Below are 17,506 nucleotides of genomic sequence, written 5' to 3'. Positions count from 1 at the left end.
TCTCTTCCTCTCTCTGTACTATGTCAGGGATTTCCAGTTCACCTTTTTTTTTTTTAAATTTAAAATAGATATTGAACTGAAAACACCAGGCATGGTCAATATAAAATTCCTATTCTGTACAGAGCAACTTACTCTCCTTTTCTTCTTTTTCCCTGCTCTCTATCTGCGCGCCTAAGTCCTGGTGTTTTGCTGGTGTCCACACTCTATATGCACTCCAAAAAGCCTCAAAACTCCCAAAAGGCATAACGTTATCAGAAGCCACAAATTGGCGCAATCAGACGTAGAACTGCAAACTATAACCTGTTCTTGGCTTTCACTGAGGACACACAACATTGTTAAACCCTGATCTGCCCCAGACTGGAACAAGCCAAAGGTAAACCACATGACAGCTTGGCTGGCATGGAAGGAGAAGAAAAGATGCTGCTCCCTTTGCACCTAATTTTAGGAAACTTAAGGAAAAAAAAAATACTATGGAATGTTCTCTGGTCCGATTTCTGCAGAGCTTTGCAATAAATCAGGACACCACCATAGGGTCCTGATAAAGCCACTACTGAAAGTCCAGAAGAAATTCAAGACCCTTAAAATATGCAACTCCCTTAGAAGGAAGTAATGATTTCCGCCATATCAGAGCAAATAATTCACAGCAAAAGCTTTCATTTTTCTGCTGCCACAGCACAAAAAGGAATTCCTTTTGTGCCACGCTTACAGAGCTCCCTAGGATTTTCAAAAAAAGTACTAAGCAGTCTCACTTCTGAGCAAATATAATTCACCAAAAATATTCCACTCTAAAGGTAACTTAAAGAGATCTTACCTAATGGAAAATACAGGTTAACAAGGAGCAAATATTCTCTATTTGAAAAAAACCAAACAGATCTTCACTCCAAAGATGAGCTCAGAACTCCTAGGGTAAAAGATCTCAAAGTTTAATTACAAGTGTTTTAAGATACAAAAATAAATTTGAGATCTTGAATGTAAAAAGGGTTGACATGCCTGGAAAGAAAAGATCACATGCTGATCATTATCTCAGTCTCACTGTCCTCTTCACAACCATTAGAGCACATCATGCTGATTTAAAACAGGGATATTAACAGGAATATCTGCCATCATACATCATGTCTGCAGTATTATTAGTGTGGAGCCATTAAAGTATCATGCATTACATTTGCATTCCTATTGAACATGTTAACTATTTTACACTAAGTGTCTGCAGCTGCTTATTTTAGGAACCAAGCACAGAAGTTAAATTGAGAATCATATTTCAAACAGAAAATTATTCTGCACAGTCCCCTAAAAACAGTATTTGGCACCAAACAGCTGTTTAACCTTGTTATTTTAATTGAGCTGTGGAGAGGAATTACCTGCCTGAAGAGAATTTGATTCTAACTCCAGAATTAATGTTTACATACGCAAAATAGCATCCTGTGATACAGGAGAGAGACCAAACAATCTTTTGCTTGAACACACACACATACTGCACCATTACTGTATACTGATCTGCCCAACTGCCTTTTTTTGTGGGGAAGAGAGGAAATTAATACCAATAGATAAGTTCAGCAGTGTCAGGAAAACCTTATTCTTTAATAAAACTTAAGAACCACTTCATTTTGGTTCTATAAGCACTGCTAAGATAAACTTACTGAATAGTTGCCATATATACACACTGCACATTCATGTATTGCCAGTATTTATGTAGCCTTGTGTGCTGTCATGATAAGGCTGAAGCCTCAATCAAATTAAAAAAAAAAAAAAAATTAGAACCACATCAATAACAAGTAACCAAGCCAAACCTATCCATATAGTATCTATTACAGCTTTTTCAAGCTTATGCTTTTAAACAAAGTCCCGCATCACCACAGAAGCAGAAAGTTTATCTAGTTCAGTCCAATTCTCTTTCTAAAAAGACATGAAGCCTGTAACACAACTGCCAGCAACTACTGCCGCGTGACGAGTTCATAGCACTGCTCCAAAAGGATTCAAGTATTCACTTTCTCCACATTTCAGCTGTGGTTTGTCCCAAGTAAGGTTAGCCACTTATGCGAAGTCACCTCTCAAAAGGTCATCCCTCCCCACCACTCCCCCCAGTTCAGTAGACAAACCTATCCACTATAAGGAGCGGAGACAATGCTGCCATGGCTTCTGTTGCCGATTTAGTCCAGATCTTAAAACTCTGTAAACCTCTTCCCTGAAAAGTCTCAAAGTCTTCTCTAGCCAGGCAGGCTCAATACTGTGCCCCTTGAGATACCTCTGAAGTTTGGTACCACCAGAGTCAAGGAACTGTTTCTCTGGCACATGTCACTCGAACAACAGGAAAAAAGGATGGGCTCCAACACAGTAGCTGTCAAGAGGGTGGAGTCAAGCAAGGCGGACACACATACACCCACTAACACCTGTTGGTGCGCACACACCCCCTACATCTGGGCTTCCAGGCAATGCACGGTATTCTTCTTCCCCCAGAACTCCCAAGAGGTATCAGTTGCCTGAAATAAAAGGATACAGGAGCTTAGGACTTTGTAGTTGTCATGATTAGAGTATCTGGGTTCTCCAGAAAATCTGAAATTCATGATTTTTAACTATTCTGTTGTTACTATTTTGACATGGCTCCTTAGACGAAGTTCCAAAGACCGCAGCATGTGAACTACTGGCATGCAGCATGGAATGACAGTTGTGAGCAAAACAAAAGTGAGACGGCATATGCTACTCTGTGGTAGACTACTTTAACAGTGGCCTAGCATAGAGATTATATTTGCAAGTAAATTGATTCCTTACTCTTAAAAAAGACAGTTGCTGTGAAGAAACATGCATGAGAATTACCTAGAAAATGATCCAACTCATGCACTAACTGACGCAATTTTTACCTGCGTTTACCCAAAACTAATTTGCAAGTAAATTTGTTATGAGTGTTAAAATACATACATTTCCTGCTCTCAAGATGCATGCTCACATTCAAATTTTAATTAGTCTTTCAATTAAGAAGTTTATTTTCAGAAGACAAAACAATTAGAATAGTCATGCGAATTAACAACTAGAAGGACTTACCAGTCTCATGAGTAGAGCAGATGAAAAATAAGGGCAGTGAAGAAAGTTCAAAAGGTTCAGATTTGGTAGAACAAAATTATCTTGAAAAACAATTTCAAATTAGTATCAGACTTGCATGTATTCTTAAGATGCAGGAAAGAAACAGAGGCAAGTCAAAGTTCATTTCAGCTGCTTCTGGAGGAAGATGCTGAAATTTCCAGGTAACTCTAAACTACATGAGGAGAGAGCACTAAGTTCTTGAGCCCCTCAGCCTATGCAAAGGCAGTCATACTGGAGTGTGTAACGGACTTTATCTAAAGAGTTTGCCAGTAAGCAGATATTAATTGTAAGAACTAGGTAAACCCATGTCAAGCAACAAGCACAGTGTAAGAGATGTCTCCACAGACATTATTCCTCGAGGCATGCAGAAACCTACATTGAAACAGGACATTTCAAGTAACATACAGCATCTATTAAGCAAAAAATATATTAGGAGAAATTTTATTAAATATTCGCTGCTTTGTGGGCAAAAGTGTCCAGCCACCTTACCTGGCATGGTACAAATCAATTAACACTACCTAGGAAACATTCTCACACTATTATGGAATTTAGACAAAAGGTGTAACAACATTGTTTTCTTCTCATCCTTCAATGACCTTTTGTATTCTGTACTAACCATAACCTTCACAACTTACCCTCAATAAGAAGAAAGATTCTCACCTCTAGATGTTCCAAATCTGCACTCTGGCCACTTAAACAATTTCCAGAAGCATAGAAAATAAACCCTGAAAACTCAGCAACATATTCTATCACAGCAATTTTGGATACCTGATTAGTGGAGGATGATGACTAGGGAACTGATAGAATTAAGAAGAAATTCTTTTCAGAAGACCTACCAAAATCTCCTGAAGAACCCTAAATCTACATTCTCCACAGGTGAAAGCCAACGGTTGGTACCCATGACCAGATAACATTGGTTTCTAGAAACAATTCACTAGATGCGGTGATTGCCGGTACTTGCATTCCCCCCTCCCAACCCCAGATCACCTCTCAGCTTTTATTAAAAAAAAAAAAAAAAACCAACAAAAAAAAAAACAAACCCATGCACAAAAAAATCCAACAGAAACAGTATAATCAAAAAAGCCCAAGTATTTTGGCTATGGTGAAGAACCTTCATCAACAAGTCAAAAGTTATGCTTTGAATAAGATTCCAAAATCACATACAAAAGCAGGGTTTGCAGAATTTTATCTCTGAGAGATTGCCAAAGGTCAATGTAAAGGAAGAACAATGCTTGGTTTACGGATAAACAAATCCAACAGAAGTAGAGCCAGACAGCCTAGAAGTTGACCTACCTATGAAAGAGGTAACTAATGACAAATCATGTTTTATAAATCGCTACCACATTTTATAAACAAAGTTTTCCAACTACTGATATTCCAGTATGTTCAGTAAGAACAAAGAATAATGACACTTTACAATGTAACAGATACCTGTAGGTCTGAAAAAAGATTTCCACAGTTGAGGGAGACAGTAATATAATACAAGTTAGCAGCACAGGGTATCTGAAAGCTTGCAGTAGGGTAACTTTGAATCTCTTTAGATTTCTGGGAAAAAAAGCAGGGTTTGATAAACTACTTATCAAGACTACAATGTTCCGTATTTATCTTTGTTTCTTAGAGAGTAGCCCACATTTCAGAGGAGAACAAAGCAGAGCTGCCTACACTGAAGTGTCAAAGACATGAAAAGATAAATCAGACTGTAATCCTGCACGTTTAGCAGTTAGGACTGGTTTTATCAAACCAAGAACTATTTTGCATGTGGATGAGGCACAGTGCTAGCCTATCATGCTAATGCTGCAGAATTCTCAGAAACGGCAGTTTCAGCAAGTTAGGACTCTCATACAAAAGCAACATTTGGGTCCAAGTTCAAGCTATTAGAGTCAACCAGCTATACGTAACTTCTTTTCTAGCTGGCAAAATTCCCAGTTATCCCAATGTTATCAGAATAACCTCAAATTCTGTTCCCAGAGTCTGAAAGCAGATTTCTTCATTGATCTGAAGTACTATTACTACACAAATCAAAAATGGAATGAATACATGAAATGTCATCCTAAGCAAAAAACTGAACCTGAGTCAGCAGTAAGACCTTGCAGCAATAAAGATTAAACATGGACTGGGTGGTATTAGCAAGATCAAGAGGAAAAAATTATTAAAAGCTCTAGCTAGTACCCATGAGACTACATCTGTATCCAGTTTGGGGCCCCTGGACTAAAATAAAGAGCTATCAAAAACTGGAGGAAGTCCACTGGATGACAACTTTGAGGGCTGGGTGCTGAGACCTACGATGTACAAGCAGGGACGCTGAGAGAGGTGGTTTCATTTAGCCTGGATGACCATTCTCAAAGATGAAAACAGAAAAAACAAGAGGTAAAGCAGCAAGCTGCTGCAAGGTAAATTCCAACTGGATAAAAGGGGAGAAAAAAAAAAAAAAAAAATCACAGTGGTAGTGGCTAAATCCTGGACCACGTACCCTAGAGAGGCTGTGGTAACTCTGTCCTTGGACATACAGTTGACTGGACAAGGTCCTGAGGAACATGATCTAGTGCTGAAGTCAGCCCTGCACTGAGCAGGAGGTTACACCAGATGGCTCCAGAAGTCCCTTCCGACCTAAACTGTTTTGTGATTCTGTACTTGCGGAAGGCTGCAGCTCACAAAGGGGAGTCCAAGCATTAAGTAAATACCTTGTCTTACCTCATGATTGTTACCAAGTTCTTGTGTTTACTCTGTCAGTTGTCAATGTAAGGTGTGAACGACTCCTTATCTACTGTAGGGTTTTTTTCTTCATTATTCTTACCTATGGCTCGAAAACTTTTGAGGCACTTAATGACTAGGAAGAGAGGTTTAATATGGATAGCTTCTTAAAACAGCAATGTAACTAATGCCCAAATTGAGATTAATAGTTCATAAAGAAGAATTCATAGGGGTTTTTTTTCCTGCCAGCAAACTCAACATTTATTTAACAGAACTCTGAATATCCACACATGGAATTTTATTTACAGACCATTTCTTGTTTGAGCCTTTATAAATATGTTTAAAAACAAAAGTTAATGTTGACTTCCCCACAGATTATGTAACACTGGGAAGGGAAGAGAGACAGTATTAAAAAAATAATAATCAAGGAGCAAGAATTGATATTTATTCCATCTAATTTCACCTTGCCTACTGCATTTTTCAGAATCTCTAAGCGTACATAACATTCCCTCACAATGTTGACCCTGAATTAAGTACTCTTTACAGTCAAAGTAATTTTTTTTCATCATTTCTGTACTTGCAATAACTTACAACAGTTGACATTGCTGATAAGAAAGGGAGGGAACAAAGTCAGTTGAACATTAAATAGTATTTTGATTAGATAGATAGAGAGATAGATAGAGTGTCACATGGCAGTGATTGTGCTGATATTCTCCCTCTTCCCCAGTGCCCATCCACTTCTTCTCACACCTCCTTTTAACACAGGGAAACATCCGGAAAGTTCTTGCAAATTAACTGAAGATACGAAGTCCATCTAACCCACTAATTCACTAAACCTTCAAATACACAATGAATCAGAATGAAAACCGACCTTAATTTCACTCATCTGAATTAGTTCCTGAAGTCTTGTATACATCCATCAAAATGTATGTAATTCTTACTCTTTCTATTCAAAAGCAAGCATGTAGAACGCATAGAACTGAAGAACTGCAGGCTTTCCAAAAGGCAGCCTCACACAGGAGATGAAGGAGAAGGAACGGGTGGAAAAAGCATTATAGGTGAATGCTGCAAGCGATGTGCAACACCCATCTATGCTACAAATCTCATTCACTAGCCGGTGTGAGACTTTTGTAATACTTCCCACCAGGCACTAGAAAAGAAACATACACATTTGACTTTATTTTAAATAATAACTGGATCACATTAAGTCCTCACTTACTGCATAGTTTTGTACCATTACCGAAAAAAAATCCCTAAACTCAAAGTCCTGCTGAGCAGATTTTCATTTAACTTCCATAACGAACAAGTAACTTCAACAAGCCTCTTAGTTTTGCAGTTTCGCACGAACAGGATTTTAAATAAAGCAGGTTTTATCTGCAAAAGCAACTTCCCTTTATTCTAAAGGGCCACATCTCAAGTAAGATTTAGTGCAAAATTTAAGGAAGGACTAACAGAACAGTAATTCTAAACAGAAGTTACATTATTTCACACATAAAGGGAAAATAGGGATTAAAATTAATGTGGACAGTTTCAGTTCAACACCTAGTGGAGAACAGGCCACATGACAAAGTTCAAAACTTGACACAGTGAATTAGAGGATAGGAATTTTGAAAACTGTATCATTCCATTTTCAACCTTTATCAAAAGAAAAGGCTGTTGTCTTTGTAGAACTCCAACTTTACACCTATGGAAGACTTGCTTTGAGAGAGAATGTTTATTTCAGAAAAATTCTGCAATTTTTCTTTTGCTCTACACAGAGATGTGATAGTAAGAACGGATGAGGGGAGGACCACTAGTCTTTCATTTCAAGTAGACAGAAAGTGGCTTTCAAGTAAGTAGCATTCAAAACCATATTGTGAAACACCCATCAAATAAGTATACCTCAATGTCTTATGGGCTGCTGAAATACTGTTTCCAGCATCATCTGTTAATACAGATCCTCGGTGCCTATGCTGCTTCCCACATCACTGAAACATAAGCTTGTTTGCCTTCCTCTCTCCCCAACCCTTTTAAATGCCAGTTATTGACAACAATTAGCTCAAAATGTACCCAGATAAAGTAGTGGGGAGGGATGAAGCTGCCATCAAATTCCTCTTTTTCCTCCAACAGGAGAGTGAATCCTGGGGGGGGTCAGGCAACTGCAGCACTGGGGAGCCCAGCCCACCCACAGGGCAGTGAAGCAGCCTGTGCCGGGTGTCCGTGCGGGTTCCCTCCGTCAGAGGCTGGGTTTCTGGCATGCTTCCTCCCAGCTTCTGGGCAACTCCACCTGCAGCTCAGCTAGTTTTTGTTCATTTGTGGTTAAAAGCACTGTACTCGCATCCTCCCTGCCAGCAGATCCAGCTCTTTCTGTCCCTCCTCCTACATACTTCAGTCCAATACTCCATATTGTCAGCCTCTCTCCTCCTGAACAGCCTATACTCTACTAGGCTTCATTTAACATAAAACATGCACAGAAAAGGAGACAGCATCATATATAAAGTTTAATATCTCAGATTACTCAATCGTAATTATTTTAATCCTTTCTCTTCCCTTCTATACTCAGTGAATACCCTTTCTGGAGAAATGAAAGTGGGAAATCAACAGTATAATGCTCCTTGTTATGCTACCTTCCTTTTAACACCACAATTAGGGAAGTACAAAAGCAACAAATGGCATTATGAAAGGGTCCTATTCATTAACACAGGTGACTTATCTATGGTATCGATGGACCCAATTCCTTAAGTTCAGAACTCCCAATTAAGTGTGACCAGTCACCTCAAAACATGTATATGAGTGTGTGTATCTGATGTAATGTATGAGTTACATGATTTCAGACTTAATGCTGAAACCAGTAGTTGTTATTGTGAAACTTAAGCCTTTTTTCATCTCAGACGACAAGTAAGGCCACAGCCTGCACTAAGTTTGTGCTTCTATGTATGGTATAGGATGCCAATCCTGCTTCAGAAGCTTTCTCTCAGAAATACAGAGATTCGTTGGAAACAGTAAAACATAATATTCTTCTTAAAGCCCTTTATTTCATGTGTAGTCCCTATTCTCTGTAGAATTTCCTGAGATCCTGCTACTTAGAACATTCAGATCAAAAACTTCTAGGAGCTGCCTGAAAAGAAAGAGGATCCAGATTCCTGGAAAAATAGACAATACCCACAGCAGTTGACTAAGTAAAGACTTAGGATTCTTGTAATCCATGCAAAAGGAAAGGAACTGCATGGCTTATTATTTAACTGAACATAGTCCTAGTCCTTTTTATGGTCACCCTGTGTATAACCATAAAAAGCCTCATCCTCACTCTCTGAAATGATAAATGAAAAGGATAAATGAAAAGTACAACTTCTACAGTAAGATCACAACGGTCCTGATTCAGCAAAGCTGTTTAAAAACATGAGCACTTAGAAAGTCTGTGTTTCAGCAGTACTGTACAGAAGCAAAGTCCAAAGGTAAAACTCATTAAGCTACACTACTCTGGGTCACCAGGGCAAAGCGACAGACAAGCCACCGACTCTTTAGTCTCCCAGCCAATTATTTGCTCACACTATTTCTCAAACCAAGTTCCTGCATATATTCAAATGAAGGAAATTAATTCAAACTCATGCTTTATGTGAAAGACCTCCGGCCTTTTAGAGCTGATACAAGTACACGTGACACTTGAAAACAACCAACATGTCAGGTTTCTTTGTCAGTCAGCATTACAGCTGCTTTCAGAAGCAATAATCCATTTTCATGTGCTAACCTGGAGCCTAATGGGAGCACTAGTACTCCACCTAGCACTGTACCTGTGATGTCTTAAGCTCTTTCAAGAGGAAAGCTATGCGTAAACAGGCAGGAAAGCGGTCTCTTTTTCTCACTTTGGATCTTCCTGCCACACCCAAAGAGGCATGTAATGACCTGAGGAAACAACCAGACCTTTCAGTCTCAAACTGCTGAAGAGACAGCAACTGAGCCAGGGGAGCAGTCCGGAAACTTTCTTCACCATAGTGCTAAAGAAGGCAGGGCAGGAGCACTCCATTCCCAAGTGCCCTTGAAGGTGCCGGGATTGACATGCAACCAGCCAGCAGGGTTCTCCTTTCTTTAATCTCCTCTATAACTCAATTTTCAACTGCAGACCCAAGCCAACACCAACACTTCATAACACACCACAGATAGTTCCACAACTGATATGGAATACACAACCTCATGCATAGTGCATGTGCACACATGCATATGGTCTCACAAGGAAAAATAAACACTACAGAGTACTAAGAAATAATTTTACATTCCAAAGCACGTGCTTCTCTAAGCATCTTCTTGATACTATAGGAGATTTACCCTTAATTGATATGTAAGCCGCTTAGGTGCATGTCACCAAGCACCAGACACATCTAATTTTTGTCAGTATTATGTCTACAGGCAGCCACAAATCTTAACTGACATATCCAGAGCAAACTTGGTCTTGACAAGTTCAGAGAAACTAACACATTCTCAGATGACAGACAGGGTTCAATACAACCACAGCTGCCATTTCAAGAAGCAAGGTTTCTCCTTTTACCAAACGTCAACAACTTGAGCAAAAACTACGCTGATTCATCTTCACTCTCAGTGGTTCAAACTTGTATCCCATTACCCAAAAGAGCCCTCAGAGAGCTAAACCTGCAGATGAAGGCTGAGAGCCCCTGCACTGCAGCTTTACCCCATGACCATCAGGCTGCTGGAAAGTAGAAAGGCTGTGTACAAACCACTCAGATGCTTGTTCTTCCATGTTACACACAAGTGTGCCAGCCAATGAACAAAGCCAAAGCAATTTGGCTTTTTCCTGCCATAGTTCATCCCTGGTTTTCAAAAGGGAAGGTTTATGCACTTAGCCTACAAGACTCTGAATCTCAAGTGAAATTCCTTTCAGCATAGAGTGAAGTGCTAAGAACATACTCTGCTCTGGGACTTTTTTTATACCTACCACCACAGCACTTTTTACAAACTACTTTAAGAAGCTCCCTTCTCAGCAAGCTGGTCTTCAAAGATACTATTCCAAATGCCTCCTCCTCATCTAACACTGTACACAAACCCTGGCATACAGTGCAGGGTGAGCTAGGTAGGAAAGACCCTAAAAGTCAGTCACTTTCAAAAAAAACACTGCAGAGTCCAAGTTCATTTACTGAAGTACTAGGTTAAGCGCTGAGAATCCAAGTAGCATAATAAAGGCCACAGGAACTCCAGGGAACAGGGACTGTATGGGATCATTAGAGGAAGCAATTACAACCCCATGGACAGCAGATTGCGAATATCAAAAAAACCTAGCAACAGCATGTTTTGATCCTTAACAATGTTGATAGCCTAAATACAGATAGTATTCCCTGTGGCACAGAAGGACCCTCAGAAGCTCCCTGCTTGTTCAATACCTGTGAAACTCAGCACCAGGTCACACGACAGAAGAGAACGGATGCATAAAATATGGGTGTGTGGTGTGCAAGTACAGACAAAAAGTGAGCAACTCTTGTTTTTGAAACAGAGCAGACAGTGGATGTTAAAGGGAAGAATATTAAAGGCCAGGTTACAGACAGAGCACCTGGAACTTCAAAGGCAATCACCTAGTTTGAACTTAATCCTCATATTCTCATGACGACATCACATGGTGACCAAGATTACCTGTTCCCCATTTAAAAGGTAGTAAGGACAGCCTTTGTTCTCTGGAATTAAACATACCTGAAAAGATTCAGGTTAAAAAGCTCTGTCTAGTGAGTACCACTGTTTCCGTAACACTGGCAAAACCACTGGAGACTACACTGCAACAGAATTTGGACAGATGGCTTTATTTTGTTGGATAAGAAAAGTTAAGAAGCGATTAAACACCCTACTTTGAGCAGGGTCTAAATACGCCTATTCTACTGTGCTCCCTCCACGCTGAAGGACAGCATTTGTTTGAGTTAGCAGTTGTGCTACCAGAATGGGTAACAGAAGTTCATGCTTTGAAGTGCTGAGAAACCTCCTGCTTCAGAATTAAATCTGGTTCCATGGCAACAAACAGAGAGAGGTCCACAAAAGCTTCAGCACCTCAAACATGACTGATGACTGGAGTTCTGCGGCACAGTACCCTAACTTTAACCTAAGAATAAAAAGCAATGAAGTCTTCAGCCAGTTTAGTAGATCTAAAGAAACTGCTTCTCTTAAGCTTTGCAAATAAGGAAGCCTTTCAAAGAATGATGTTTGCCAATTCTCTAAGTATTTTATCAGCCTATTCATATCACCCTATTCATCTCATGAAAAAAAAAGTTTACATGAGGAAAGAGAGATTAGCTGAAGCAATCACAAATTCAAAACAGGTTAGATACAGCCAACTCTGCTTGATGTCTAAAGTTTATTTCTAGAACCGTTTCTTCAAAAAATATCATACTTCAGACATTATATCCTAAAAATAAGAGACATTATGAAGGCCTTAAACAATAAAAACCCAAAAAACACCCACAAACAACCCAAATCCCAAAAAGTGGACTAGTCCTTTTCCTCATTCACCACTTTCACTGGATACCTGCATTTAGAATACCTTATCATTCATACAAGGGCCACATTTAGAAGAGGTCATATAACTGCTTTGAGTGACCAATGCTTTCATTTCAACAACTGAGTGACAAAATGCCAGATGTCCTCATTCCATACAAAAATGAAAGAAAAAAAGGTATAAACAAAACTTGTTGTGGTTTAACCCAGCAGGCAGCCAGACACCACAGAGCCACTTGCTCACTCCCTGCCCTCCACCCCAGTGGGATGGGGGAGAGAATCAGGGGGGGAGGGGGAGAAGTAAAATTCATGGACTGAGATATAGACAGTTTAATAGAACAGACAAGGAAGGGAAAATAATAATAATAACAATAACAATAATAATAATGATGATAGAATATACAAAATGAGTGATGCACGATGCAATTGCTCACCACCCACCGACGGATGCCCAGCCAGTCCCTGAGCAGCGACTGCTGCTCCCTGGCCAGCTCCCCCCAGTTTATATACTGAGCATGAAATCATATGATATGGAATACCCCATTGGCCAGTTTGGGTCAGCTGTCCTGGCTATGCTCCCTCCCAGCTTCTTCTGCACCTGGCAGAGCACGGGAAGCTGAAAAGTCCTTGATTTTCGTAAACACGACTTAGCAACAACTAAAACATCAGTGTGTTATCAACATCATTCTGATACTAAATCCAAAACACAGCACTATACCAGCTACTAGGAAGAAAATTAACTCTATCCCAGCCAGAACCAGGACACAAAACTATAACTGAGATTTGGAAAAATCATAGTAGTCACGCAAGTGTCTGGCAAGTATTTGTATTTTAAGCTTCACACACTTACATTGATCAATAAAATACCCCATCACTACTAGACCACTTATGAATCCTTAGATGTCAAAGCTCTTCAATACCTACCTATATTTACCTCTTTATGGGACAAGAGATTAAGGACTGTGGCCAGAATCACAAAAGGTATCACTGGAGAAGCCAGGAAGAAAGCCCTTGTCAGAGGAAAAAAACCTTGTTCAGAACTCCTTTTACTGTAATGTAGAAGAAATCTTTTAAGATGATTTAAGATGCTTCCATAGATCATAAAGATAATACAGAGTAGAATTCAGAGCCTTAGTCCCTAGAATATTTGCTGACTTACTCAGAACAGAAAAAAGTATGTTAACATCATTTTAAATTAAAATAGCAAGCTATTACCTCTGTCAAAGTAAAATATCACACAAGACCTTTCTCCTATGATCATACTTAATCTCACTGTTAAAATACAAATATATCTTACAGAAACATTACCTGGCAAAGAAGTTTGTAAAAGGTCCCAATATTTTTCGTTTACTGTCCACGTCTGTCTCTTGACAACACTCCTGCTGGCTCTGATCATTGGTCTCTTTAGTGGAATTCAGGGTAACATCTGAGAAGTGCGCCTCATCAGTCTCAAGATTCACAATTGCACTTGAACTGCTTGTGACCACGAAGTCCAAAATATCTTCATTGCTAACTGATAAAGTTGTTGATAGTTCTGTGCTAAGACTAGAAACACTACAAACAGAGATATCATCACTTCGATTCAGAGTTTTTGAAGTTGGACTATAAAGTTTGACAGTGTCATATCCAGTTCTTGGGAAGGTAGAGGATTTTCGCACAGCATGGTCATGTTCAGAAGTCAGAGAATGTGGAGGCATGTAAGACGGCAGTGTACACGCACTCTGAAAAGCCCTGTCAGGCACAATTTCAGGTTCTGACTGCTTTCTCTTCACATTTAACACACTGCAGTGAACAGGCTCTGGATTTCCTATTTCTAGAGTTGGAATACCAGAATCCACTGATTTAAGGCTATGACAATCTTCTAAAGCACTGGACAGCTGGCCAGGCCCATGCTCAGGTAATGAGAGAGATCTTGGGGTCCCGGAGTTCAAGTTTTGAAGGCTCTGGATACTGCTGCCCACTCTTGCGTCCAGAATTCCCATGAAGCTCAAACCATTTAAGGAGTTGGATAAATTTACATCAGTTGTCTTGGCCCAACTGATAACTGGTTAAAAAGAAAGAAAAGACAAGATTATGAGTTTGCAGGAAGGTTGTGGTTCGTTCTTGACTGTTTGTTGGGTTTTTTTAAATACACTCAGTCGTGTCATAATTTAGGCATTTAATTAAAAGTTATTCATCTTCTCTTTCTCATGATTACTATCCCTACCCCCTGCTTGAACAAGCAGGACAATGGCAACTTAAACTAGCTTCTAGAAAATGTCAAGCATGAAAAGCTTTTCGTAAGCAGTTTGTGTGCCAGTGTTTGCTTCATATACATCTCCTGAGAGTGAAATTACATACTATAAAAACTGCAGTACTTTAATGTTCCATGTCAATATTAAGACAAATATTTGAAATTTATTTTTATACAGTCATAAACTCATATTTACTGATGTTGGGAGCCTACAAAACTTGTTTCCATACACTTAGACCAAAATTCTGAAGTGGTCATTTAAATAGAATTTCTTAGCATTCTTCTGGAAACCATAAAACTGATAATAAATTTGTCACTGAAACAGAATGCATAATATATCAGTTTTGCATAAGCAAGAGATGCAAGATCTGAATAGCTATATGTTATCCATGTAGTCAACATTTTGACAATACACATGATGCACCTCAGTGCACGTACAGTAAAACTGACACTTGCAAATATATTGTATTTACTGCACTCAGGGATCGCTATCCTTCATATTTGCAATATAGATTCACACTGTCTCGCCAGGGGCTGCCAGCAGGGCAGTTAATCCAGTCAGTGCCCCACTTCCAGTCTAAATCTGAGCAACCCTCAAAGACAGGGCAGTCAAGTATGAGCTGCAGGTTAGATGCACTGTCCTTGTGGGCAATTGCAGCCTTTCATAAACCTTGAACACCATCAGGACTGCTGCCCTGGCTCCCAGATCTGCTACTGACCCTTTAAAACACTACACGATTATTATTGCGACATTACATACATCTCCTCTTTCTACATGAACAGTTAAATTATCTACAGCTCTATCTGAAGTTTGCAATGTAATTACTCTGCAGCAACTGGCAGAACAAATATGCACATATTGCTTCAGTTTCTTCACTCTGAAATCCTCTGCGCTAAGTGTGAAGGACTGAAGAATACTCCTCACATCTTGCAAACAGCTTGCTTTCTAGACGGCTTTTTCTCCAGTTCCTGAAGCCTGGTCCCCTGCTTCTGGTCTTCTATTCTCTCTCAAATGTAGCACTTAATTAAAGGTGCCAGTTGTCCTCTAGGAGGTCCTCCCCACATTCTACTCTTAAAAAACAAACAACCCCTCCACAAAAAAAACCCAACCCAAATCTCATTTGGGAAAACTGGTTCCTCCCAGCAGTTCCAAACCACTGGCTAATGGCACCTAAGCCCTGCCAAACACCAGGGTTCGACACACTGTCCGTTCTTAGATCCGAGCCCATCAATACACTTTGGCTTTGTGATACTGACAGGCAGTAGGTGACAGAAAACACATTTCAAACATATTCCATACGGTCCAAACCGTAATGATTTTTTCCACAAGCTTTCAGTCATATGAAAAGCTCATGAATCCAAAGGTACTTCTTATGCTATACCAACTCTTTAGCTTACTACACAAATTCTGTTCACTAGCTGATCCGACGCTCCAGTTCAACCCACTCCTAAGTGCAGGGGAAAAGTCAAGTAGAAACAACGCTGGATATTTCATCTTTTAGACCTTTCCAGAACTTTTTAACAGCCAACTATGTACTACCCATCCAAATCAATCAATGCATCAATTACTTAATCCTTTGGATACGTAAGGTTTCAAATTTATTGTTTTGACTAAAAAGCTTGTGAAGATGTACACTTTTCTTACAGAGTTGCTATAGCAACTTTTCTTTTTTCAGATTACCATGGTTTGAAAAGTTTACATCCCCTGCAATTTAAAGAAGTGATGTCTTGAGATAGCTAGCATACAAACCGCATACATTATGAACCTCTCTGTTCACTAAATTAAAATTGCAAGGGCCAGCAAAAAAACAAACAAAAAACCCTAAACAACAATCCTTGAATACAGGCAACAAATTATTCTACTTCATGAAGTCAACTCTGATAGTCAAAGTGTACAAATATGACATAACATGGAACATTAGATATAATTACTGTTGCACATACTTGGATCTCCAGCTCTCACACCTCCTTGCTTGGATTCACTTATTTTTCTAACATAAGTCTAACTGTTTTCTCCTCCCCATGCTCACCCACTGCTTCATACAACATTATATTGCTCTTTAAATCAACAGCCCACCCAGCCCCAACATTACTCTAAAGCATGTACACACACACACACAATGGAACTGCATAAGCAAGGGTGCAGGTGTTTGCTTTATCACAATTCATACTTATTAATGCATCCAGACAATGTAGTCCAGAAAACAAAGTTCAGAAATGTAACAACTTTGATGATGTTTGGGTAAATAGCATAAGCATGTTCCCATAATGAAGTCCTTCAGTGACTGCCTTCACTTCTGCTCAATGATTGTCCCAAGAATCAGACAGTCCTTGGTTTAATTGCATGGCTCTTCTCGACTAAGCTTACAAATGGTAAGCATTCAAGCGGCCTTGGAAGAGTCAGTAAATATAGCAGCTCAAGAGGCCAAACAATTCTATAAACAAGAGAGTTCAAAGAGAAGTGAAAATAAATTTCCACACGGGGTACTGAAGCTATTTTAACTTGGTATTTAAGTAAGAAATTTAACAGGAAGAGATCCTTTAAACCAGCAAATGCAGAAGTATATAACAGCTATAGCTTGCTGGAGAAAATTATGTAATAACAAGCTACAAAGGTTTTACACAGTTCAGCAAAACTGTGGGAAGCTTTGAAGTATACTCATCCAGGGCTTTAAATGAAAACTTGAGATGTAATCAGCTGTCAAAAACATACATGAGAACTCCTTGATTCGTTTTGCATTAGATTGTTGTAGGATTGTTTTTAAGGATGTAGTGAAGCAGTATTTATACACCTTATTTTAGCTGCCTCATTGGTAAGTGCAAAATCTGACAATTGATGTCAAACATTCTGAGTGTCATGTGCTCCAATACTAACTTCTTTTCATAAATCATTTATTAACATAACATTGTTGTAACATTATCATCATAACAAACATAGGATTATTAACATATTAGTAGTATAATAAACTATTGAGAAAGAATAAGCAATTTTCTCTGCACCACATTCATAATCCCCATGGTTTACTTAAATATATTACAAAT

The 17,506-nt window shown here is 39.2% G+C and overlaps 1 protein-coding gene across 1 annotated transcript in view; it reads right to left on the bottom strand.

The window, feature by feature from the left end:
- Positions 1-14,273, bottom strand: part of LOC104083036 (TBC1 domain family member 14-like) — a gene marked incomplete at its 3' end in the record, with an annotated part of 32,268 nt that extends 17,995 nt beyond the window's left edge. The window contains exon 1 of the mRNA XM_009586391.1: positions 13,540-14,273. Coding sequence (XP_009584686.1) covers positions 13,540-14,213 — 674 coding nt within the window. The remainder of the gene's footprint in view (positions 1-13,539) is intronic.
- Between the last annotated feature and the right edge of the window lie 3,233 nt (positions 14,274-17,506).

Source organism: Fulmarus glacialis, unplaced genomic scaffold, assembly GCF_000690835.1.
Source record: "Fulmarus glacialis isolate BGI_N327 unplaced genomic scaffold, ASM69083v1 scaffold17010, whole genome shotgun sequence".
Classification (NCBI taxonomy): Eukaryota; Metazoa; Chordata; class Aves; order Procellariiformes; family Procellariidae; genus Fulmarus; species Fulmarus glacialis.
The sequence above is the reverse complement of the archived record's forward strand: the minus strand, read 5'-3'. Positions and strand labels throughout refer to the sequence as shown.